The sequence below is a fragment of the Lygodium microphyllum genome, chromosome 29 (assembly GCF_053477565.2).
Source record: "Lygodium microphyllum isolate KBCC chromosome 29, Lygodium_microphyllum_v1.1.10, whole genome shotgun sequence".
In the NCBI taxonomy this organism is placed as follows: Eukaryota; Viridiplantae; Streptophyta; class Polypodiopsida; order Schizaeales; family Lygodiaceae; genus Lygodium; species Lygodium microphyllum.
Window position 1 is genome coordinate 108,178,225 of NC_141163.1, and position 25,624 is coordinate 108,203,848.

General features: G+C 43.5%; 1 protein-coding gene across 6 annotated transcripts in view; it reads right to left on the minus strand.

Annotated features, from left to right (window-relative positions):
* Positions 1 to 1,475: 1,475 nt before the first annotated feature.
* Positions 1,476 to 25,624, minus strand: part of LOC148011003 (calmodulin-binding receptor-like cytoplasmic kinase 2) — a 57,664-nt gene continuing 33,515 nt past the window's right edge. For all 6 annotated transcript variants that reach the window (XM_087671377.1, XM_087671378.1, XM_087671380.1 and 3 more), the window contains 4 exons: positions 10,688 to 10,856; positions 10,494 to 10,583; positions 2,175 to 2,473; positions 1,476 to 2,094 (listed from right to left, as the gene is read on the minus strand). In XM_087671377.1, the coding sequence (XP_087527503.1) occupies positions 1,867 to 2,094; positions 2,175 to 2,473; positions 10,494 to 10,583; positions 10,688 to 10,856 (786 nt within the window). In that variant the 3' untranslated portion in view covers positions 1,476 to 1,866. The remainder of the gene's footprint in view (positions 2,095 to 2,174; positions 2,474 to 10,493; positions 10,584 to 10,687; positions 10,857 to 25,624) is intronic.

The window sequence follows — 25,624 nt, forward strand, 5'->3', positions numbered from 1 at the left end:
CATTTTGAGCCTTGCAACCTCGAAAGGTCATAGTCTAAATGTGATGGATTGATATTGTTTACTATACCCACATGCATTCTTGATTCGCGTGTGATTTCTAGGCAGCCACTTGAGTCACCCTATTGGCTAGAATATTATCCTTGAACTAATGTCAAGGTGGGTAAATTACTGGTCAACCATGACATTCGAAGCTATCCACATGACCATTGTTTTGTTCACTTGTGAAATGTGGAACCTATTATTGTGGTCCGCATTTAGTTTTTTTGTTTTTTGAACTCATTATGAGGTCTACGGCTGAAATCGATTATTTCAGATCAATGGCAATATGAAAGACATAGAGGCATAAGAAAAGTGTCAAACCTTTGGCTGTTAAAAAAGTTTGCTTCCCAAAAATCGAATCAACAATCTTGGGCTCAAAAGTTGGCTTTTTTCTGGGCCAATCTAAGGGTTGGAAAGAATCCCCCTCTCTCACAAGATGCACAAGCAAGCCTTTCCCAAGCCCAAAGAGAGTACCCTTTGGGTCATCATGAAAAGCTTATTTGGCCCGGTTTGAAATATGATGGATTCCTTCCAAATCTGAACTCTGCAAATAGGTTACAAGACTAGAGCATTTCGTGTAATGGAAAGAATTATTCTGCAAGGCATCAAAACTACGAGAATCTATGTTGTATTGCAATCTAAGCCTTGCAGATCTAGACATGCCAGTGCAGTTTAGCACCGTGTACATGCTCTCGTTCAATGATGCCAAGAACTAAAATATGGGCCAGCAAACTATCATGCAAGGAGTGACCATTCCTTTGGAGATGTATGATCAGTATTATTCCTTCAATTCTATTCTTACCATCAGAAGCATTACTCCTGCTACTTATCATAGATATTATGCTTTGAATAAGACCTCTCCACACATTTCTGTAGTTGTCCTTGTTCACAAGGGCAAAGCGTATACTTCTCTCAGACTCTATTTTAATTCCTTTGGACTTGGCTTGCCACACAAGGGTTGCTCTTGCTCCTTGTCCTAGATGTGATGCTTTGATTGAGACCTTTCCCCACATTTTCAGAGTTGCCCCTGTTCAAAAGAGCTTATTCAAAGAGTGTTTGTTTCTCTCGGACTCTGTTTTCCGTCTTTCGAACTTGGCAAGCTCTTTTGGCTCTTCAGTTCTTGCCAGTTAGATTGAAGTTCAGGCCACTATTTTTTATGGCTACACCTACTTCAGAAAATCTCTACACCAGTCCCTTTCTGACAGCCTTGTCACTAAAGGATTGGATAACCTCAATATGATCTTTTTTGGGAATGCATAACTTTTTGGGCTGTACTTATAGTGTTCAGCCACTTTATATGATTGTTAATACAATATTTTCCCACATAAAAATTATATCGTGGGTGCATGCACATGCACATATGTACAGGTGTGCATGTTTATGCGTGCACATACATGTGGCTCTTCATTGGGTTGAAGGCCTGAAATGGTAGCTACTATGTTAATCTTGCATTAAATTAGCAGTAAAGTTCTTCGAAGACTGTTTATCTATGAATTCTCTTCTCTTAAAGAACAGAGATTCCTGAGACCTTGCCTTGTCGTAATGATGGAAAATTCTATTCAAGATTGCCTGTGAGCTGACTTGACTGATGAATAATAGTAAGCCTGAGTCTGTTACAAAGTCTCTGATATTTTATTGCGGCAGCAAGTGAATAAAAAATAAAAGATTGTAGAGCAACAGACTGTCCTCTCATTAACAATCAGTACCAGTGTTGCTAGTGTCATGGCAGAGCTTGACTGTCGATTTCAGAAGACAGACAGCCACCATTTTTGGAACTGGAGGAAGAAAAGTTCATGATACTTTATGGGTGCTCTGAGAGCTGACCAGCTATGAGGCACTCTGAGAGCTGACCAGCATCTGAGATTGATAATCTTTTCTGATTTCCCATAAACATTCTGCTGCTTTCTTCATTGTTGGCCGATCATGTTTTGTTGGTGCAGAACACTTGAAGGCCAACTCAAGAACCCTAGTAGCTAGAAGGTGAGCTGCCTCATTCTTCTCCAATCTTGGATCCAGGAGATCTAATAGATTGCCATCAAGAAAAGCTTTGAAGGCCTGCAGAAAAAAGAGAGACAGTTATAGAATCTTCCCAGAGCAGAGTTAAGTCCAAACAAAAGGAGCATGTAAGACCTTACCCAGCGCACAGTTATACGTTGCTCAAGAACTCGACTTTGTTCAATAGGTCGCCTGCCTGTCAGTAATTCCACCAGCAATATTCCAAAAGAATAGACGTCACTTTTAGGTGTAAGCTGATAAGATTTCAAGTACTCGGGGTCTAAGTATCCAGCTGTTCCTTTGACTTGTGTTGAGACATGGGTAGCACCTGATTCCATAGGACCAACTCTGGAAAACCCAAAATCAGTAACTTTGGCCCTGAAACTTTTTGTCAGTAATATGTTTGTGGCTTTGACATCTCGATGAATAATTGGTCGCTCTGCAGCAGCAACATCAAAGCAAGAAAAAGAAATCAAACTCCAGCTTCAAAAGCACATTGCCTTGCCTACTCAGTAAGTTACGATGTTTTCACAATGATATACACCCAGATTTTAAGGGTATGTACAAGTGAATATGTGCAGGTGTAATGTCAACATCAAGTTTATATGTGATTCTACTAAGAAATAAGCTGAGGAGTGTACCATCTACTGTTCCAGAGCAGGACCATATTTCACATTCACATGCTTGATAGAACTAATCGATAGGCATTTGTTCCTTATTTCACATTCAAATTCAAATCAAAGGAAATGTCTCCAACCAATTACTCTATTGACACCTAAATTAGTTGCTTACAACTCTTTAGTGGATGTACTTGTAAGTAGCCTCCGCCTCTGGGTGGTTTTTGAAATTGACAAATACTCCAGATAAACGGTCTGATGGGATCATTTAGTCCTATGGCCAAGAACCAGTTCGGCCTCAAGTTGGACATAATGAGCAATGTCCTCAAGCTGTAGAACTTCCTCAGTTGGAACTATCAATTCACCTTTCCCCACTCCTTTCAAACGACTCGGGTGGAACATGAGATAAACTTGGATCTTCGGAGGTAAATCTAGCTCATAAGACATGCTATTTATCTTCTAATATGCTTCTTCTTCCTTTCGATACCCTTGAGCAAACGTGTTTAAGGGTTCAACAATGTGAGCACAGTCCTTAATGAACTTCTGAAGAAAACCATTAAAACCCAAAATAGCTTTTACTTGCCTTATGGTCCTCCATATAGGCACTACTTGAACCTTTTCGAGATCACACCTGCACTTATCGTCTCCTTGCTGTCGCCAGTTGCTGACATCATCAGCAGACCTTGTGTTTGCTATACCAACACCACCATGTGTATCTGCATTTTTCTGTTCAAACCTCTCACCCAACTACCACATCATCGTCTAATGAGCATTTTGCTGATTTTGCTGCCAATTGCTGCGCTGTCAAATACTAATCCAGCCTCTTCTAAGATGCATCTTCTACTACCTGATATCTCTAGAGGCTATCCACTACATTTCGAGATTTGTCACGAGGATGTGAAATTTTATTGCTTTGCTTAGCATTTGATTAAAAGTTAATCAAATGTGCGGATGTGACTTGCACATGTGAGGTGCAAGTTAAGTGTTTCACAGTGTGGGACCTAGGACCCTGAGATATCAATTGGTGTCAAATATAAAAGTTGTAATAAGTTATACCTAACACGTACTAGGTGGTATCCGGTGTCAAATCTGGGCCTAGACCAATTTATTGGACACTAATATCAGTGGTGACAGTAGAGACTAGGCATTAATTAATTAATTAATGCTTGTCTAAGGGCTAATAACTGCTCAGGGATACTTCAAAGACAATTGGCCTAGCCAATTTAATTATTGGCACGTGAAACTAATTCTTTGATCACTAGAATAATTATTAAATTGATTTTCAAAATTAATGAAAATCAATTTAATAAGCTGGATAATGCTGGAAAATGAAATTAAAAGACTAGCACTTGGTAGACTTGCCTATGCAAGTGGAAAAAACGTTTTAAGGAACTACTGGAAGCCTATTCCAACCATTGTGAGAGAGAAGAAGGATATTAGAGAGCAAGAAGAGGCTGCTGATATGATTTGCAACCACCAAGAAACAGTCCTACAGCGTATAATTATAGTTTGGAACCCTCTAGGAGCAAGTAATAGAAGCCAAGGTCCTTCTGGTGCAAGTGATAGCCAAGGTCTCCTAGTCATCTCTCAAGTAATCTCAACATTTTCCACCAATTTGAACCATTAGAGGAAGAGATTTCAATTAATCTCTGTTGTAAACGCTAATTTACAACAAAAATTAGGGTTTTGATAGCTGCCTCAAGATGCGTGCTCAAAATTGAGGGCCTAGTACTTGAATTCCAACAGTTGAAATTGAGGAATTTCAAGGAGATTTGAGAGACTAGCCAGCCAATATCAGATTTGGGGCTGAATTTGTCTTTCAAGAAGTAGAGTGAAGACCAATCCCCAAGCAAACCAAGGGGCAAATTGGTTTGAAGGCTTACTAGTTAGTTTTGATAGCAAAAGGCACTTGGATTAGCGGAGGAGATCAAAGTATCTTAGTTGTACTCCTGTCTACTGAAGGATTCATCGATGACGATCGTTGGTGTCAAGTTCTCTATCACATTTGTGGTCATGAAGTTGACTATGACCTATCACAGACCCTAGAAGCACAGTGCACCACTCATTGAAGATTGGGACAATGGTCTAGTCTTTTTGGGAAACCAAACTAAGGTTGTGCGCATTGAAATGAATAGCTAGAAAACTACCTCAATCGTCCTAGATGTTATTTCTAGCTTGTTCCGTAGTGACACAATCTATCCCCTACCACAAAAGCCATTGAACAAATATGTTTCATGCCTCGAGGATGAACATGATTGGCTTCAAATTCTTGCCACCTTAGAGTTACCGTTCATACAACAAGGAGAGTACAAAGAAACCATTGAACACCTGAGTCAACAAGGCATAAAAGCAGCCCCTGTCAATATGCATGATGCCCTATGGAGCAATGCAACCAATGGACCTATTCACTTTGCCAGTTGTTACAACTTTGTTCAAAACTATGATCGTAAGACTAGAACAAGTGTTATGGAGTACTAGATAATAGAGAAACAAAAAATTGGGGAGTTAGCACTCACTTTTAAGCTGGTAGAATAAGCCTTAGGTCCCCATCAAAAATCACGAAAATAGAGTAAAATCCTACAATGGACCAGAGGTTAGACCATACGCCTAATGTCACTTCAAATGGATTGTTATTCTCTGCCATCAAGGAGTGTGTGCACATAAACTTACTTGTATGAATCTGCCTCTGTGCATCTAGTATCAAAGTGACGAGTGTAATTAAGCTACGTGGGCATTAAAGAATGTATGGTCGAAAGTGAGTGTGGACAAGGACTTATAAGATGTAATAGGAGGATGTGTGAATAGTGGGTAAGAGAAATAAAAACCCAGCCTACGCATCCTATCCAATGGATGTCGCATGGAGACGCCTTGGTTCCCGCTGCCCAAAGGACCAACCACCACCAAAAAGACATTGGCCAACCACCCTAGAGAGACACATAGTCCGACACCAAGTCAACCAGGCCGCCTCAATCAATATGTACATAGCCCAAGGAATATAAAAATCCGCCCAAGGAATAAAAACCACTACAATGAGGAGCCACCGCCCAAAAATAAAACACTGTCGTGATAGTGTGAACTACTTGAGATCGACAATCCAACACTAGCGCTGTTAAGAAACTTGAACTGCCATTGGAGACTACAAGCAATCTGTAAATATGCAAGCCAAGCTTTGAAGTTGCATGCAAATGAAACACGATACCAAGTGCACAACTGATGTGGACAGTTACCCAACCGGTCGACTAGAGCACTTCAGTTGTTGCAATGCACGAGGCAAGTGATGACGCAATGCACAAGAGGAACAGGTTTGACAAGTAGTCACTGTGCACAAATATGAAAGGTGATACGGCATGCATAAGAGCAGCTTTTCTAACCGGCCAACTAGAGGACAACGCTTCAGCTACTGCAATGCATGAGGCAAGTGATGCCGCTATGCACAAGAGGAACAAGTTTGACAAGTAGTCGCTATGCATAAATATGAAAGGTGATACGTCATGCATGAGAGCAACATTGTAAGCGCAGGGAAGAACATGAGAATGACAATACTTTAAACTTAACCAACTCGATCAATTATCACCATGAAAATTTATAAAAAGAGAGAGAGAGAGAGAGAGAGAGAGAGAGAGAGAAATCAACACCACGTTTAGAGGGGCCAGTTCCCCTCCACCTTTACACGAATTTATTGAAACAAACCACACGCACTGAGTGCCTGAACCATATACAAAGGGCTGATTTGCTGCAATTCTGAAAACTAGGGTTTTGAAACCCTAATTTCTACAAACTCTAGGCAACAAGCTGATTTTCTTCTTCAATGCTTGGATTAGATCAAACTAAGTGGAAAGTGCTTCTTGGATGAGAGACGAATTACAATTTAAAAAGAGTGCAACATTGAGCATCTACAGAATTTAAGAAATAAGAAACTTGTAGATAATCCCTAAACTGAATTATTCAGATTTGGGATACAATTTTCAGATTTGGAAATGTTTGGACATACAGTTTTCATATTTGGAAATGTAGATCAACTTAAGATTTGGAGCAAACATTCAAAGTCAAAATTTTGTTCAAATTTGGGCCCAATTTCTAAATTTCACAAATTTGGGGCAAATCTAGATAGAATCGGATCAATATTTAGGTTCAGTAACATTCAAATTGGGGAAAAATGTTCAAATTTGAGACTTAATGAAAGAACTGGGGCAAAATTCAGTATTTGGGAAAGAAATTGAGATGAAATTTCAGATTTGAGGCAAAAGTTTTCACATATGGGGTAAATTCAAAGATTTGGAGCAAATTTTCTCAAATTTGGGACAATTTTAGGTAGAATTTGGGCCAACAAATAAGATTGGGCAACATTCAAGCCGGGGCAAAATGTTCAATTTTCACACTTGGGAAAAGAATTGGGCCAACATTTCAACGTTTGGGGAAAAAAAATTCCATTCCAGGCTTGAGCAAAATTGGGCATAATCATGTAAACTTGGGGTAAAATTTCCTAGAATTGGAACAAAAATTGGTAGAATTGGGGCAAAATTAACAAATTAAAGTTAAATTTACTAGAGTCCGGGTGATTTTAGTGTAATTGGAGCAAAATGTTTAAGTTTCTAATTTGAAGATTCAAGAAAAGGAAAGAGAGAGAGAGAGTCTACAATCCTAATTTGGACAAGTCACAAAGTTGAAAGAAACAAGACTATGCAAAGAGAGAGAGAGAGAGAGAGAGAGAGAAATTTGGAAATTGGGCCAACCTAAGCGCATGAGCTAGTGGACATTGGAATCTTGATTGACAAGTCGTCCTGTGGACTGAGTCGTGACCTGTCACCGATCACACCGTACACACAGCCAACCAATCGCAAAGTTGTGATATCGTCGATCAATGCTGTCCACGTCCACGTCCATAAACACCAGCAGTTCACGTTGCCACGACTGACACGTTTCAATATTCCTTGGTTCGTAACATTCGTTGCTTCTTAAGCATTGATTATCAATACATGGTCCAACTAAACTTGACGAAAAAGGTCCGCGACCAAAACCTTATGTTAAGGAAATGCCTTTTTCTTCCTTGGATTGAAACGTTTGGGCGTTTCTCACCATGATGAAACATTTCGCACATGAAACGTATTTCATATTTCACATTTCGCAATTACCCCGAGTGAACCCACCTATCTTACCTATCCACGTTGTAGTCTGCAAGCTTGAAGGCTTGAAGATGGTTCCACGACCCAAGCAACATGATCCAACGTCATCACTTCTTTGCATCCACCACCAAGTATGCCAACAATGAAAGAAAAGATGGAGAAGAAAAAGGAGAGAAAAAAGATGGAGAAAAGCTTCACCACGCTCGATCCCTCACCCTCTCGCAATCTCACAACGTCACACACAACTCCAAAGTAACCCGCTTACCATTGATGGGAAGAAGAATACGAAAAGCAAGAAGAAGATATAGAGCTTCACTTTCCCTCAATCCCTAACTCAACACACCTATCACTCTCTCACTTCCTCACTCTCAACAACATAGATAAGATGATAGGATAGATGAAGCAAATAGCAAGCTTCAATAGTTGCACTAACAAAGCTTTTGCAGCATGGATGTACCAAAAGGATAAATACAACTAAGACCTCCCACCCTTATATAGACCAAGATTACAGTTACGGTTAGGTCACTTCTCTGAGGTATTGCCGCATTATCCTCTCACAACACATACTAGCCTCTCCCATTTTTCACAAAGTATGATGATCTCTAACCAAATCTTGGAGCGAGTTTGTGGAGTAGAGACATCCTAGAGGACTATAGCATGGCTCCACCCCACAATCCAAATGAACCAAGCAATAATAGTAGCAATGAGCTCCCATTTGTGATAATGGCCCTAAGTCCACTATGCCTACAAGTAGTCTAGAGTGAGGATCTAGCTCGGATATTGACCAATGATGAGAACTATTCACATAGTAGGCCTCTGTCTATGACCCAAGCGACAGTCCCCCCAAGTCACAACCATGGTCTCTCTTGTGTCATGAAAGACCATCTTGAGGGCTCTCCTCATACCTCCTAAGCTCTAAAATACTCCCATAGACAATGTCTCTACATCTCTAGCTCACCCACACCTTGCACATGCCATTGGGACCATGCTATACTTGAGCCAAGTGCCAACTTAAGCTCCTATGAGCTAGAGCCATAGAAAGAGGGATATCTTCCTATGCTTGAAGCTGTCATCTATCTTTCTCCACAAGTCTGACAAAATGATCTGAGAATTGAGATGCCCTGTTCATGCAAATGCTAGATGTGCTGTGATCCTAGTCATTTGAATCCTCCTCACCAGCCTGGTGGTGTAACAAAAAAGGAATCTATGCATGGTCTATCAAGGAATTTGGTCCCTCCAAACCCACTCTCCTAGATCCCCATTGCAACCTCTAAAGGAGACTCCTCTGTTAAGCACAGTATCTCCATCCATCTATCCAAAGACTTATCTACAGTATCTAACAAAATGGTATTTTAGCCATTTTGTTGTACAACCCTCTAGCTCCAACATGTTCTATAGAAGGGACTTGGTGTGTGCCACTCATCATACGATTTATCCCTATTCATACCTCTCAGCCCACAAGGGTGCAGCCATCATCAGTCCACCCTCACCTACACCATCCAAAGGTGCTGCCAGCCTTCACTACTTGCTCCTCCGGCTGATGCTAGCTGACACTGCCAACCTGCATGTGGCTCCTACCACTGCATTTTTGCAGCCAACTCATCGTCAACTGGTATTGCTGCCTGTTCAGAGGTTTTCCAGCCATCATGACCTGATCAGCTGCTGTGTTTCCCTTGCTGCTCAATTACTGACATGATCAGCTTCTGCATTTACACCTCCACTCAGCTGGCAACCTGCTCAAGTCCCTCCGTGACCAACACCAAATGCTGCATTTTGGCTGGGATCTGCTCCATCTGTGGATTTCGACACCCTCTGATCTCTCTGCAACGTCATCATCAGATTTTCAGTCATTTTCTTCACCAACTGGCCCTCAGCTGTTACATCACATCACCCTCTGCTCCAGTCTGCTCGATCTACTCCGAATTTGGGGAACTCAGGATCTATACACGGAGGACATCATTCTCCAGCACTCTCTCTCAGACAATTCCCACGAGAGTCAGTGGTTGGTGAACATCTTGGCTCTTTGAGCATCTACATTGTATCATCTTCTCCACTCATTCATTCACAGCATTCATTCATTCATCACATACATCTTCTCTCCCTTTTTGGCATTTTGCATTTTTATCTGAAGTTACTATGTTCTATTCATGTTCATACATTCTTTCTCTATGCAAACTACCTGCTGTCCTTGATACATGTATTACACGAGGTAGAATGATCTCAAAAGAATGCAATATCTAATGGTGTTTTTCTGACACTAAAAAGAAATATTTTGTCTCAGTAGTGTCCATGTCTCCAAAGGAATCGGTTTTCAACCTTTTAATCAATTTGCACTACTGTTTTTCAAACATTGTTTTCGTTATAACCTCATCCCAAGTTTGTGTCTATACCCTCTTAACTGTACAGCACATGTACCTGTAACCAGAAATAAATCCAAATTGTGTTTGTCATAATTGATTAGTTTGAGTCATAGCTAGTCCTATTGGAAAAGAGGAGGGTGCGACTTTAGTCACCTCAGCTCCTACAGATGGCTCTGGACTTTCTTAATGTTATGAATACTATGTACAAAGAACATTGAACGTATTGCAAGGTTCAAAATACAGTGAAGGATGACTTAAGAATCTGTTCATAAGCATTCATATCAATTATTCACAATCATAAATTATCAAATCAAACAAAAATGTGCAGTTAACATCATCAAAATACAAAGCATGTAAACCTGAATACAGATGAAGATATGTAAGGGCATGTGCAATATCAATAGCTATATCCAATCGTGTAAACAAGTCCAAGACCACTCCAAACTCACCTGCAAGAAATAACACTAGAGTGTTTATACTGCAACCACTCAAATAAGGCACATCACACAAATCATACAAACTGACAACATTCAGCAACATAAGCATCACCCACGATCAAGATGTTGACGAAGATTCCCATTTGGCACATACTCTTGAACCAAAATTCGTTCATCTTCCCCTTCAAAAAATCCAATTAGCTTAACAAGATTTAAATGCTCCACTCCTGCTAGCATATTGACTTCACTGTGAAACTGGTCAGTTAATCTTGCCTCAAATATATCCTGTCAGCCAACATATGAATCACTCAGTAAACTGTAGCTACACATTTTATTGAAAAACCAAATCCAACCACATAGTATTCTATCCATGCATCCATGCATATACATACATATTCCTGTAAACATGCGTGCCCTTGCGTGGGCACGCATTCGTGTCTATGTGTGTACAAGTGATCATGGGTGAATCTGTCTGGTGAACCTGTTTACTAGAGTTTCTGGACCAGCTGAAATTTGCTGAAGCTTCATATTGGCTCTTGCAAGCTGTTATCTAATCTGGTTGTCAGTTTCTGGCCCTGCTGCCCATGCTGGGCTGCCCTGTTGACTGCAATAGCAGGTCACTGTTCCTTCCGTGTTGCTGCAATTAGACTTTGGCCTCACAGGGATAGTTTCGAGTAGTGTGCTGGGTCTGGACAGACCCTCAAGGAGCTCTATGTATTGGCCAGGCAATCTGCAAAGGAACTTCTGCAACTGTACCTATCTTTGATTCTCCTCCTTCAGTCCTCCCTTCTTCTCTTGTGTGAAATTCCCCTTATTATGCAGCCTGTTTTACTGCTATTGCAATTCATTTTCAGTCAGATGTGGCTACCCAAAATAATATAATAGTATATGAAAAATAGGATCGTTCCAAGACTCCAAAGGAGACAATTCAATAATCTGAATCATGCAGAAACAGAAAACTATGATGCTATATATGTCTTTGAGACTCTCCATGATGAATTTCAGCGGAGTCATCAGGTGCAGAGCCACTGTACAATATGAAGTTTCCTGCCATTGTCCAAATCGCTCTTTGGAAATCAAATACAAAGGCAAAGGAAGAATAAAAGATCAAGGAAGGGGTGCTCAAGATGGATGGTAGTGGCCCAAAATTTGATCATGCTTAGCAAGAGACCTATACAAGCTTGAAATAGGAAGTACGGATGCAATCCAGTATCAAGGCTATGGGCTCATGTACTGAAAGTGTAGTGATGGAGCGCACGAAGATCGAGACAGTCAGTGTTCGTTAGCAGCAACGAGACAAAGAGTGAGAGAGAGCAGAGTAGAGAGTGTGCATGATCTTTGCGTACAATGACAAGTGTACCACTTCAGGTTTTTAGATAGATATATATGTGTAAGTACAAGTGCTAAGGGTGTGTTCACACCCTAGCACATTAAAAGGCACGAGGGCCTTTATTCCCAACAACCTTCCACCTAAAGGCAATGTGCCTTAAGAGAAGAAAAGAATCAGCTAAGTCTAGGTATCTACAAAGTTGAAATACATATATCTATCCAACTCCCATCATCTGTCGGCAATGAGCAAACCGCTCTGCTGGAAGACCCTTCGTGAAAAGGTCTGCAAGATTATCATCTGTATGCACTTTGAGAAGCTCAATGCTCTTGCTGTCAAGTACATCTCTAATGAAGTGGTACTTCACCTATATGTGCTTCGTCTTTGCATGCATCAGATGTAGGGTTGTCTTCGGCACTGAGTTTCACATATGGAGGCAATGGAACACCAATTGTTTCTCCCCCCCCCCTCCCCCCCTCCATATTGAAACGCTACAAGACCTTGGAGATATACTCCTACTAAGATAGATAGAGCAATCCTTTCGACCTATCTCTGAGTATTCGTATGCCAAGAATGTGATTTGCATCACCAAGATCCTTCATGTCAAAGCTGCCATGAAGACTTTGCTTCAGTGAGTCCCAGGCATGAGTATCCCTGCCAACAATCAGCATGTCATCTACATACAGAACCAAGATAATCAAGTTGCCATCTGCTGCCTTCTTAGTGTACAAGCAGTGATCCACTTGACTTCTATGGAAACCTTGAGACTGCATGAATGTATCAAACTTATGATACCATTCTCTTGGTGCTTGTTTCAACCCATACAAACTCCTTTTGAGTTTACATACCATCTTCTCTTTGCCTTTTTACACAAACCCTTCAGGTTACTGCATATATATGTCTTCATGCAGATCACCATGTAAAAATGCAATCTTTACATCCATCTATATGAGCTCCATATCTTCAGCTGCAACCAAGCCCAAAATGGTTCTCAATGTAGTCATTTTGACTACATGGAAGAAGATCTCATCAAAGTCAATTCCATGTTCCTGCTTGTACCCCTTCACAACCAATCTTGCTTTGTACTTTGGTGAGGAACCAGAAGTGACCATCTTGTAAACCCATTTGCATGGAAGTGTTTTCTGCCCTTTAGGCAACTACACCAAGTCCCAAGTGCCATTTTTTTCAAAAGATTCCATTTCTGACAAGATGGTTTTATACCATTTCTTGTTGTCCTATCTGTCCATTGCTTTCTATACAACAGGCACATTTTGCTGCTATAAAGCGGGCACATTTTGCTGTCCAAAAGGTATTTCTTCCCGCAATACAACCCTACGGACCTCCTCAGTCTTTTTAGGCTATTTATGCATGCAATCTTTCCGAAGATAACATTATTGCTGCGTACTACTTTCCTTTTCTCGGGATCCCATAATCTATACCTCATTTTACTCTCGTCACCATATCCTAGAAAAATGCAATTACAGAGCTTTGACTCAAGTTTGTTGTGTTTTTCTTTATAAATGTGCACAAAAGCCTCGCAACCAAACACTTTCAAGTGAGTATATGAAGGTGGCTTGCCCGACCACGCTTCTTGGGGAACTCCCCCTCCCCCTCCCCCCCCCCCCCCCAACAAGACCTGTTTGGTAACCAATTAATCAAGTGTACGACTATCATAACAACCTCTACCTAAAAACCATGGGGTAATGCAATATGAGACAGCATCATACGGACCTTATCCTATCTGGTCCAATTCATACACTCTGCAACTCCATTTTGGGGTGGATTATGAGGAGCAGTGAGCTTCCTCTTTATCCCTTTGCTGTCACAAAATCCCTGAAAGGCCTTGGACACATATTCTCCACCATTGTTAGAGCAAAGACACTTAAGTGTCTTATCAGTCTGATTTTCAGCCAATGCCAAGAATTTTTTAAACTTGTCGTGCATTTCATCCTTGCTACGAATAGGATAAACCCATACCTTTCTTGTAGCATCATCGACAAAGGTGGCAAAAGATTTCTTTCCCCCTAAAGATAATCCTAGCATCTGACATACATCTGAATGTACTAACTCTAAAGGAGAAGATTTCAACGAAAGAGACTTTTTATGGGATGTTCATGCATGTTTACCATAAACGCAATGATCACAATACTCAAAATCAGCAGAACGAAGACAAGGCAAGTAACCCAAACGAGAAAGCACTTTCATTATTGTTTGACTCATGTGTCCCAACCAACCATGCCACAAAGAAACACTTGGCTGCTTGGTCACGGCAACAACATGATCACTTACACTAGATACATGAAGAGGATACAAAGTATCATTTTTACAACCTTTGGCAATAACCCTAGATCCCTTACAGATCTTCAATTTCTCATCACCAAAGGTGGTATGAAAACCATCATCATCTAGCTACCCTGTGCTAATCAAGCTCTTCTTGAGTTGAGGTACATGCCATACATGCTGAAGTGTGAAGACAGAGCCATGCTGAAACTGCAACTGCACAATGCCAATACCTACAATGTCACATGCATAGTTGTCCCCAAGATGGACAACCACCATGTCGACCCCCTATATAGGCAGAGAACCACTCACAATGAGGGGTGACGTGAAAAGAAGCACCTGAATTGAGAATCCAGGTATGCATATCATCATCAATATCTACAAGTAAAGCATATGCACCAACGTGTGAAGAGACCAAGAGTACGTCATTCCCACTGTCACTGTCATGAGTGACTACATTCACCTCTTCAATTTTGACACTACTCTTCTTAGGTTAATCCTCTTTCTTCTCTTCCTTGCTATCATCTGTCTTCTTGCCCTCTCCTTTCTCTTTCTTCCATTTGTAGCAATCACGTTTAAAGTGACCCTTCTTGCCACAATGATGGCATTCAACATCTTTGCCACGTGATTTACTATGTCCCTTGCTATCAGATTTGCTTTTCTGTTGTGATCTGCCCCTAGTATGCAAAGCAATAGAAGACTTACTGGATGCATTATTCTGCCGATTCATTTCTTCCATGAGTAGAGCACTCTCTACATCAACATACAAAAGAATTGCATTAGAATTGCTCATAGCAATCCTGAATGTATCCCAACTCTTTGGAAGAGTGCAAAGCAAGAATGTAGCCTTAAATTCTTCATCAATCAAGAACTTCAAGGCAACCAGCTGGCTGAAAATGGAGTTAAACTCACTCAAGTGAGTAGACATTGCTGTACCCTCTTTCATACGCAAATCCATAAGCTTTTTCAGCCAATACACTTTGCTTGGAGCACTCTTCTGTGCATACAGTTCTTCCAGTCGAGTCCAAATAGCATACGCAAAATCCAAACTTTCAATGTTTAACAACAAGGCATCAAAAATCGATAGCTCGATGGTTGAGCATGCATCCCAACCATCCTGTTCCTGTTAGAGAGGATCACAGCCAGGCAGGTACAGCCAGGCAGATGCAGTCCAGTCGGACTGCTGCAGTCGGACCTGCAGCAGTCGGACTGCCACGTGGCAGTCCGACTGCCTGCAGCCATTTTATTCCTGGCTGCGCCCTATTTTGGCGCCCCGTTCTAGGTGATTTTTCGCCTATTTATTGCTGACGTTTTCAGCAGTCTGGCCATTATTCTCTGTCGCAGATTACAGACCGGTGCCATGCAGATTTCTGTCTCTGTTCACAGATTTCAGACAGCAGACAGTGCAGACTGCAGCAGACTTCGAGGTGGACAGTAGGTCGCATCGTCGAGGTGGAGACACGCAGTCCAGCGCACTGCGCCCGTGTATATCTTTGTATCCAGCATTCTTTATACAGCAGATCTTCAGTGTACACTGTCTCTTTCTCTCCCTTCTCTCTCTGCGTTCTCTCTCTCTCAGTCCTACGCTTCCGCACCGCTGCACTCTGACATGGTATCAGAGCAGTGTTTGAGGGCTGACTGAGCGCAGAATCAACCTGAAGAGGAGTTTCCATCGCGACACAAATTTGCGTTTTTTGCGTTTAAGGGCAGACAAGAGGGCTACGCCTTGGAACAAGGCTGAAACGAGTGTGGGCACACAGGAAAGGAGTACAGGTGGTGGATTTGCTGCTGTTTACTGCTGTTTGACGCGGAGAAAGTTTGAGTTTTCAACCTAAAAGTGCAGGTTTTGCTTTTTCATCGCCTCCGGCGGGTGAAGAAGCTTCGGGACGCGGAAGAGCCTTAGCAGGCTGAGTTTACCCAGTCAGAGGGGGCTGCTTTTGCGTTTGAGAAGGCATTGCAGGTGAAGATGTCTACAGAGATGGACTTGGAGTTCCAGGCGATTATGGACCGGAAGGTGCCTGTCCTACCGGCTCTTCCTACAGATCAGAAGCTCGACGGCAACAACTACCGCATTTGGCGCGTTATGATGTTGGCCATTCTGGAGTCCTATGATTTGGCGGAGTTGATACAGGAAGATATTGACCGGCCTTCGGTAAGAGATGAGTCCAAACTCTCTTCCGATGCTCGTGCGGAGTTGGCCAGGGCCCAGTCTCATTGGGACAAACTGAATGCCAGGATTCAATCCTTTCTCTTTCTATCATGCACTACAGCCGTGATCGCTCACATCGAGCACTTGACGGTGGCTCGTGAGATATGGCTGGAGCTTGATCAAATGTACAATCGGATGACCCTGATGAAGAGGGTTTCTTTGGAGGTACAGATGCGGACCTTGTCCGTCAATAAGTCTTCTTCGCTAAGGGAACACATTAACAAGCTACGGCAGCTACAGATGCAGGTTCAGAATGCGGGGAAGCCGATCTCCTCTAAAGACATGGCGATCACACTATTGTCCCAGTTGCCGCCACGATTCGGTACATTTTACTCTGCCCTTATTGCTTCGGGGCGAGAGTCTACTCTTCGGTGGAAAGAGTTGGTTTCTATGGTCTTGGACCAAGAGGAACAGTTAAAGGGACACAATGCTTCCAAGACGGAGGCGTTGACAGGTCAAGCCTCTCAGAAGAAGGGGAAGGACCAAAAGAAGAAGAAGGGGGATAACAAGTCCAAGAAGGACAAGGAGAAGGACAAGGACAAAGACTCCACATGCCATATTTGTGGAAAGACTGGCCATTGGAAGAAGGATTGCCCTGACAAAGACTCGAAGGACACCAAGAAGAAGGAAACCAAGGATTCTGGAGCGGTGGCTGCACCCTCATCAGCTGCATTTCTACACTTAGTTGTCATTGAGGACGCTTCACCGAATGCTTCTGATGCTGCGATGGCGGCTCCCCAATCTCGAGAGTGGATTATTGATAGTGGTGCCTCACGCCACATGACTCCTTCATCAGATGGTGTTGCCCAGCTGCGACCTTCGCGTGGGCAGGTTCTCATTGGAGACAGCTCTTCAGTTTCTATTGCAGGTCGGGGTAAGATGCAGCTTATTCCGGATGGACGAGGTGGCACCCATACCTCAGAGGTTATGCATGTACCAGGATTGGGGTACCATCTCCTTTCAGTTCATAAGATTTGCTCCCTTGGTCTTTTAGTGGAATTTGACAGTTCTACTGTGCGAGTCCTTGATCGTGAATCGAGGAAGGTTCTATCATCTGGATATGAGGAGAACGGCATTTACAAACTGAAGTCTTCCATTGCCCTCTCCACTCTTCTTCTTACCTCACAGTCACAGTCTGAATTATGGCATGCTAGGTTTGGTCACCTGAACTATGACTATCTTCGGAAGGCGTCACATGGACAGCTTGTTCGAGGGTTGCTGGATATAGTGGTGAGCCAGCAGCCATGTGTCTCCTGCATACGGGGGAAGCAGCATCGGGATGCCATTCCCCACACAGCTTCGCGGCGGTCTACTTCACCGATGGAGTTAGTATCTACGGATCTATGTGGCCCTATGAGGAATGAGTCTCTGCGTGGGAGCTCGTACTTCATGCTGATCGTGGATGACTATAGCAGGATGACATGGGCCTACTTTTTGGCACTAAAGTCAGAAGCTTTATCGCACTTCAAGGATTGGCTTCTCTTTGAGGAGAACCGATCAGGCCGGAAGTTGAAGACCTTGCGATCCGACAAGGGAGGTGAATTTGTGTCTAATGAATTTGCTCGGTTTTATACAGATAGAGGAATTCACCAGGAGTTTGCCAATACCAATACTCCTCAAGAAAATGGTATTCTCGAACGGAAGAACCGCAGTGTGATCGAGATGGCGCGCACCATGATGGAGCACCGACAGACCCCTCAGGTTCTGTGGGCCGAGGCTGTGGCTACTGCAGTCCACATTCTTAATCGATCCCCTACTTCGGCCGTGGAAGGGATGACTCCATTTGAGGCTTATTTTGGGATGAAGCCAGATGTTTCTTACTTTCGGGTCTTTGGGTGTGATGCCTATGTTCACATTCCCAAGGCTCACCATGACAAATTTGAAGCGGCTTCCCGAAAACAGGTATTTGTTGGCTACAGCTCCCAGTCCCAAGGCTACCGACTGTATGATCCCGTCAAGCGGGATGTATATACTAGCCGTGATGTGCGGTTTGTGGAGGTTCCGGCTTCTTCAACGGGTGAGGAGCATCCCGTTCTTGGAGATCTAGGGGAGAGTTTGGCTCCTTCTACAGTTCCACTGGAGCCTGTGCCGTTTGATTATGATTCTGTTTCTGACACAGAGTCTACTGTTCCACCGGATCCTTTTGAGGAGTTACCACCGGTGGACATTCCAGAGTCTTCTACTGATGGAGAACGACGAGGGGAGGTTCGGCCTCCTCCTCGCTGGGCCCGTGACACACTCCGTGATTCAGGGATCGAGGGGGTTCCTGAGGAGTGGGGACCGCAGGATGGTCCGCGGCGGTCACGGAGGCACCAGGCGCATTCTTCGGAGCTTGTTTGCTCCAATTATTGTTTGATGTCCCGAGTTATGCAGGATCGAGAGCCCACCTCCGTGAAAGAGGCTTTACAGTCCGCCCCATGGAAGAAAGCTATGGAAGCTGAGTTGGAGGCTATTGAGAGGAATGGCACTTGGTCACTTGTGCCACGCCCCCCGAAGAAGAAGGTGATTGGAGTCAAGTGGGTCTTCAAGACCAAATATCTCAGTGATGGTACTTTGGATAAGCACAAGGCTCGCCTTGTTGCTAAGGGTTTTGCCCAGCGCCCAGGGATTGACTGCCATGACACCTTTGCCCCTACAACTCGTATGGCAACCATTAGAGCTGTTCTTGCTTTGGCTGGCCATAGGAGATGGCCTGTTTATCAGCTGGATGTGAAGTCGGCCTTCCTGAATGGTGATTTGAAGGAGGAGATCTACGTTGAGCAGTCTCCTGGCTTTGGTTCTTCAGATGGGAAAGTCTACAGGTTGAAGAAGGCCCTGTATGGTCTCAAGCAGGCCCCGCGAGCTTGGAACGAGAAGATTGATTCGTTCCTCCAGACTCAGTTGGGATATCGGCGGTCCAAGGCCGATCCGCAGCTGTATGTTCACACTTCCGAGGATGGTTGTGTGCTGTTTGTATTATATGTTGATGATTTGATTGTCACAGGTGATGATGCACAACAGGTCCAGGAGACAAAGTCAGCTTTACATCGGACGTTCGAGATGACGGATTTGGGGCTACTCCATTTCTTTTTAGGACATGAGATTTTTCAGTCTCAGAGGGGGATCTTTCTCTCCCAACAGAGATATGTACAGGAGCTCTTGGTGTCTTTTGAGATGGAAGATTGTCGAGCCCTCTCTACTCCTATGGATCCGAACTGGAAGGCCACTTCCCACTCAGCTTCTCCTTTGGAGGATGCTTCCCGCTATCGACAGTTGATAGGGTCTTTGATTTGGCTTCTCAACACCAGGGTTGATCTATGTTTTGCTGTTGGGCTCTTGGCAGGGTTCATGAGTGAACCTAAGACGGTGCTTTGGCAGGCTGCTCAGAGGATACTTCGGTATCTGAGGGGGACGTCTGATTTGGGGATTCATTACCCCGCAGGGACAGATGGGTCAGATCTTGTACTTGCAGGTTGGAGCGACTCAGATTGGGCCGGTGACGTAGACCACAGGCGGTCTACAACAAGTTACTGCTTTACTTTGGGTGCCAGTGTTATTTCATGGAGTAGCAAGAAGCAGCCCACGGTAGCCCTTTCGTCTACTGAGGCGGAGTATCGGGCCGCATCTTCCACCACATGCGAGGTTGTATGGCTTCGGAGATTGTTGGAGGAGCTTGGGTGCCCCCAGACTCGTCCTACATTGCTGCGATGTGACAATGAAAGTTGCATTGCCTTGGCGAGGAACCCTATTTTTCATGCCCGGACGAAGCACATTGAGATCCAGTACCACTTCATCCGAGAAAAGCTTCTGGATGAGACCATCACTGTGGAGTATTGCAAGACGGAGGACAATCTTGCGGATTTGTTTACGAAGGCGCTTCCTCAGGCTCTACTTCGGCAACATTCCAGATCCCTCAGGCTTCTGCCTTGCCCAGGCTCTGAGAGGGGGTGTTAGAGAGGATCACAGCCAGGCAGGTACAGCCAGGCAGATGCAGTCCAGTCGGACTGCTGCAGTCGGACCTGCAGCAGTCGGACTGCCACGTGGCAGTCCGACTGCCTGCAGCCATTTTATTCCTAGCTGCGCCCTATTTTGGCGCCCCGTTCTAGGTGATTTTTCGCCTATTTATTGCTGACGTTTTCAGCAGTCTGGCTATTATTCTCTGTCGCAGGTTACAGACCGGTGCCGTGCAGATTTCTGTCTCTGTTCACAGATTTCAGACAGCAGACAGTGCAGACTGCAGCAGACTTCGAGGTGGACAGCAGGTCGCATCGTCGAGGTGGAGACACGCAGTCCAGCGCACTGCGCCCGTGTATATCTTTGTATCCAGCATTCTTTATACAGCAGATCTTCAGTGTACACTGTCTCTTTCTCTCCCTTCTCTCTCTGCGTTCTCTCTCTCTCAGTCCTACGCTTCCGCACCGCTGCACTCTGACAGTTCCATATCTGCAGGCTTTGCCCCTTTGGTCTTAATCGGCTTTGTCTGCTGCTTTTGCAACAAGATATTGTAGCACTATTTTTACCAACCTGCAAAGTTATGTGCTCCTTCAAGCTTCTTTATGTGCATGAGATTACTACTGTCACTGCTGCCAGCCATGATTTTCAGCCCAAGTGTGACCAAAAAATTCAGCAACTGCAGGCCCAAACTGTCACACAAGTGACGAAGGTGCAAACAAGTACCAACAAGCAATAAATGACCACGTAGAAGCAGAGATTTCAGATCTGTAATTGTATTTTCAGAAGCACCAAACCATGTGCTACAGCATTCCACAACTGATTACAGCTGTTCCAAGGGCATATACATCTCATTACATGAGAAATCCCAAATTTTAGCTGCAATTTCTGTTGTACTTGTACCCACGGGAATAAAACTTGACAAGCACGGTCAAAAGCCCCAAAATTTTGTGCTCAAAGCATCAACCACATATCTGCATTGTCTTTGACATGCATGGAACATGCCAATTTTGCCAAAATAGAGCAATTTCAGCAAAAACCCCAACATTTTCCAAGTGCTAGATGTCCAAATTGCATGGAATTAAGCCTGCATTTGAGAATCGCCAAAAAATTTTTGAGGCCTGTGCATTCAATGTCTGCAAATTTTGGTCCAGAGATCACTGCAATGTGTGTTAGGCAACAAATTTGGGAAAAGCCCCAAATTTTAACACAAATTTGCATATGTGCTTATGAGCGCGAACGCCCACAAAGGAAAGGGGGCAAAAGGCATTTTAGGAAAATTTTGATATTCTTTTTTAAAGTTGTCAGGGGATCTATTGACCCGCTCGACCATGTTGCCACGCGTTGGACCTATGACCCGCTCAACCATGCTGCGTCTGTCGTCAACGCCGTGCAGCTCGCCTCATCGACCGTCACGCCCTGGCTGCCATCCCATCTATTGTTTGTCAGATGCCACGCTACAACCCTTGCTTCCTACTAGTCACCCGCTGATCGTTCGTTAGCAGCAATCACTTCACCTGCTCCCTGCTAGTCACCCGCTGATCGTTCGCCAGCTGCAGTCACTTCACCTGCTCCCTGCTAGTCGCCTTGGCTGTTCTTCGGCTGCAGTCGCTTCTGCACCAGTCGACTGCTGACTCCTACTTGTCGAGTCCACCTGGGACTTCTGCAACACCTGAGTTGTCTCTTGCCCACTCTGATACCAATTTGTAGTGACGGGGTGCACGAAGATTGAGACCGTCAATGTTCATTAGCAGTAGCGAGACAGAGTGAGAGAGCAGAGTAGAGAGTGCACAATCTTTAGGTACAATGACGAGTGTATTGCTTTAGGTTCTTAGATAGATATATATGTGTAAGTACAAGTGCTAAGGGTGTGTTCACACCCGAGCATATTAAAAGGCACGAGGGCCTTTATTCCCAACAGAAAGAAGTATTGACTGATTATAATGTGAATGAATTGGATCAAGAATAGTATTATTTAGTGTGCAAGAGGATTCTGATGTTATGGCAATAAATCGATGCTCCTTTGCCTCTTCTTAAATCCTCATGTTTGCACCTACAAAAGTGTGTTTTGTATACGTACAAGGCCTCTGTAATGTAGATGGAGGTTGTTATGGCATTGCATGCAAATACACATCCAGATATCATATGTATAGAAGAAAACCAACATGAATTGGCTGGTCAACCTGGCTGCTTTTTTTTTGGTTTTGACATATACTATGCTGGATCTAGGAAATTTTATGAGGTTGCAATGCTTGTTAAATCATCTGCAGCCTTTTGTTGCTCATAATGATCCACAAGGCAGAGGGTCAATGTATGTTGCAGGCTGAAATATATATGAGTTTGCAGCTTCTCAATCTTCCGGCTAGCAAGCACAAATGTGGGGAGCTATAGGTAATAGAAAATGCAGCGGATTAAAGGCTCTTCATCACTCTTCTTGGCAATGATACCATGCAAGAGTGCACAATGGAAGGAAAGGAACACAGCGAGAAGAAAAAGAGAAGATAAAACGCAAAAGAAAAAGAAGCAAAACACTCTGATCTGAATGCAAATACAAGGCTGTGAATAGTCAGCAGTGCACGTGAATGCCACGTCAGTAAGGGGACCAGGGACTGAAGGCAGAAGATGAGAATATGACTGAGGATGATGAGGAAAATGATGGCTGTTCGACTGTGAACGATGGAGGCATGTGAGTGGCTGCCTCTATAGGCATGAGGTGTGAAATAGGCCAACCAAATGCTGCCAAAAGCTGGTGCATAAGCAAAACTGGCCACCTATGTGTGGAAGAGATGCCGCCCAGGCTGTCATGTGGCTCATAAAGTGGACTATGTGCAGTGTGAACAAGCTGAAGAAACAATGCATGTAATGATCAAGACCTAGATACCCCAATCTCCACTTGCTTGTAAATGGAAAAATTTGACGCACAGGATAGACTAACAGACTATGATAGTGCCGGAGCTCCCTATGTCCTCATCTAACCTAGAGTGAGGCTTGCATGCAAGAGATGTACCGAATAAACGACATTGATCTACAAACTCTAAGTCTAGACTCACTTTCCTTTCCTCAAGTTGACTTAGACTCTCTCCATTTAGGTGTTCAGTTTTCTTTAGCCTATGTCCTATCCATCTTAGGCGCCTGCCACTATACACCCTAGTGCTCTGTTGCCAAACTTTTCTCCTTTTCTCACACTGTAGGTTTAGGATCTAGAAACTCTAATCTAGGTTCAAGTTCCTTTCCTCGAGTTAGCTTAGACCCTCCCCATCTAGGTGTCAGGTCTTCTTTAGGCTATATATCCTATTCATCTCAGGTGCCCGCCACTGAACACCCTAGTGCTCCATTGCCAAAAATACCACGCATGCATCATGCACCTACAACCTACCCACAAATGAGCAAACTTGTTATCTTTGTGTGCCCATGTTGGGCATCCCCTCATGCCCCTTAGATCTCTACCCTCCGCATAAAAACATGAAACTAGAAATAAGGACAAGGAATAAGGAAGGGAATGGTGATGGGAATAGCAAAGCTAGGGAAGGGAGATGGGGATGAGCACAACATCAAAGAAACATATAATAATTTCTAATTATTTTTCTATGAAACACGTTGAGAAAGAGTTGATTGAAGGGGAAAGCTCTAAAAATGCAAGAGTTGAGGAGAGCAAAGATTAGAGAGGAGAGCTAATAGAGATAGTTGAGAGAAGAGATTGCAAACGGAGAGCATCAAGTTAAGCATAGTAATTTGGACAGGTTTTGGAAACAAGGATGGGAACCGGAACGGTGATGGAGACAAGAATTATCATCCCTTGTCACCATGAAGACAAGGTTGCAATGATACCAGAACGGGATTGGACTAGGACAAGAAGCTAGAAAATGGGTCTCCCATGTTACTATGGAGTTGAGAAAGAAGAAGATGCAAGAGTCAAACGGGAACATGAAAACACAGCCAAGAAAAGGCGGAAGAGTAGGAAAATGATCTCTAACATGAAGATGAGGTCACGACAGTAGCAGAATGGGATTGGACATGGGAAGCTAGAAAATTGTTGTCACATGTTACTATGGAGTTGAGAAAGAAGACAAAATTCACATGCACGAGTCAAAATACAGGGAGCATGAACAAACACGCGAGTGATGGATGAGTTAGACAATGATAAAATGAGTGCATAGGAAAATGAAGTTATTCCCTTTGGCATTTCCCTCAAGTGAGTGCCATTTCAAAATGCCTTTCCCTTGTCAAGGAAAATTGAGGAAATATCCCACCCAACACGAATGCATCTTTGGCCCCAAATTTCTTAGGAACATTGTTCAAAGTTTTTTTGTACATTCTACATTCTATGTGACTCCTTCGGCCACTCAATGCAAGGATATCTATCCCATGGCTAAAGTGTGCCTACCAAAACTCCTTAGGCCACTTAGACATAGGGATATTCATCCCATGCTTATAGTATAGCTATCCGTGCCTATGCCTAGTCATCCCAATTACACTAGTGATTCTATTATGCATACTTCACTAAGACGTACCTGCCTAAGAAACCCAAGAAGTAACATTGGTTAGTCGCCTAGTTTCACTTGTCCTAAGTATCACCACTTGAATCCCAAATTCCCATGGAACACACAAGCTTAGATAGTTAAGTTGCTTTTGGGTCTACCTCGCAAAAAATCACTATTGCGTGATCCATCAAAAGCTCAAAGTGGGCAAACATTACACTTGGTTCAATGAGAGTAAGAAATGAGGGAGAGTGGAACAATGATCCCTCTTCCCATAGGGCATAGTCTCACACCAACCCACTACAATGGTGCTATGCCGGGTTCTAAGACTTGGATCTTGGGAACTCATCATTCAACTCCAAATCCTAACCATTCTAAGAAGCCACTCGACTAATCAAATCCACCCATCCATAGAATAACTCCCAATGGGAAAGTCGCCCTCTCGCTTCCCACATACGCACCCAAAACATCTTTAGTTTTGGAGGCTGTTTTGTAATCATTCATCTTGGGGGGGGAGAGAGAGAGAGAGAGAGAGAGAGAGCTATTGATCAATTTTCAAGCCTGATTGTAACCGGTCTATGACTCACATAAAGCAGTAGTTCCTTCAATTAATACCTAGTCTTTTCACACACACACACACAAATAGAGACCTCACTCCCTCGCTCAACACCAGATTGGCCCTGAAGACCGGCGCCCCTCTCGGTATTTTTTTATCAATTAAAAGATGGAAAGTTACAAAAATGAAATGTTCCAAAATACATAACCTGTGAACTGTTGGTTTTCATCTTTTCTAAGTAAATCCCAACTGCATAAGGATAATACAGCATGA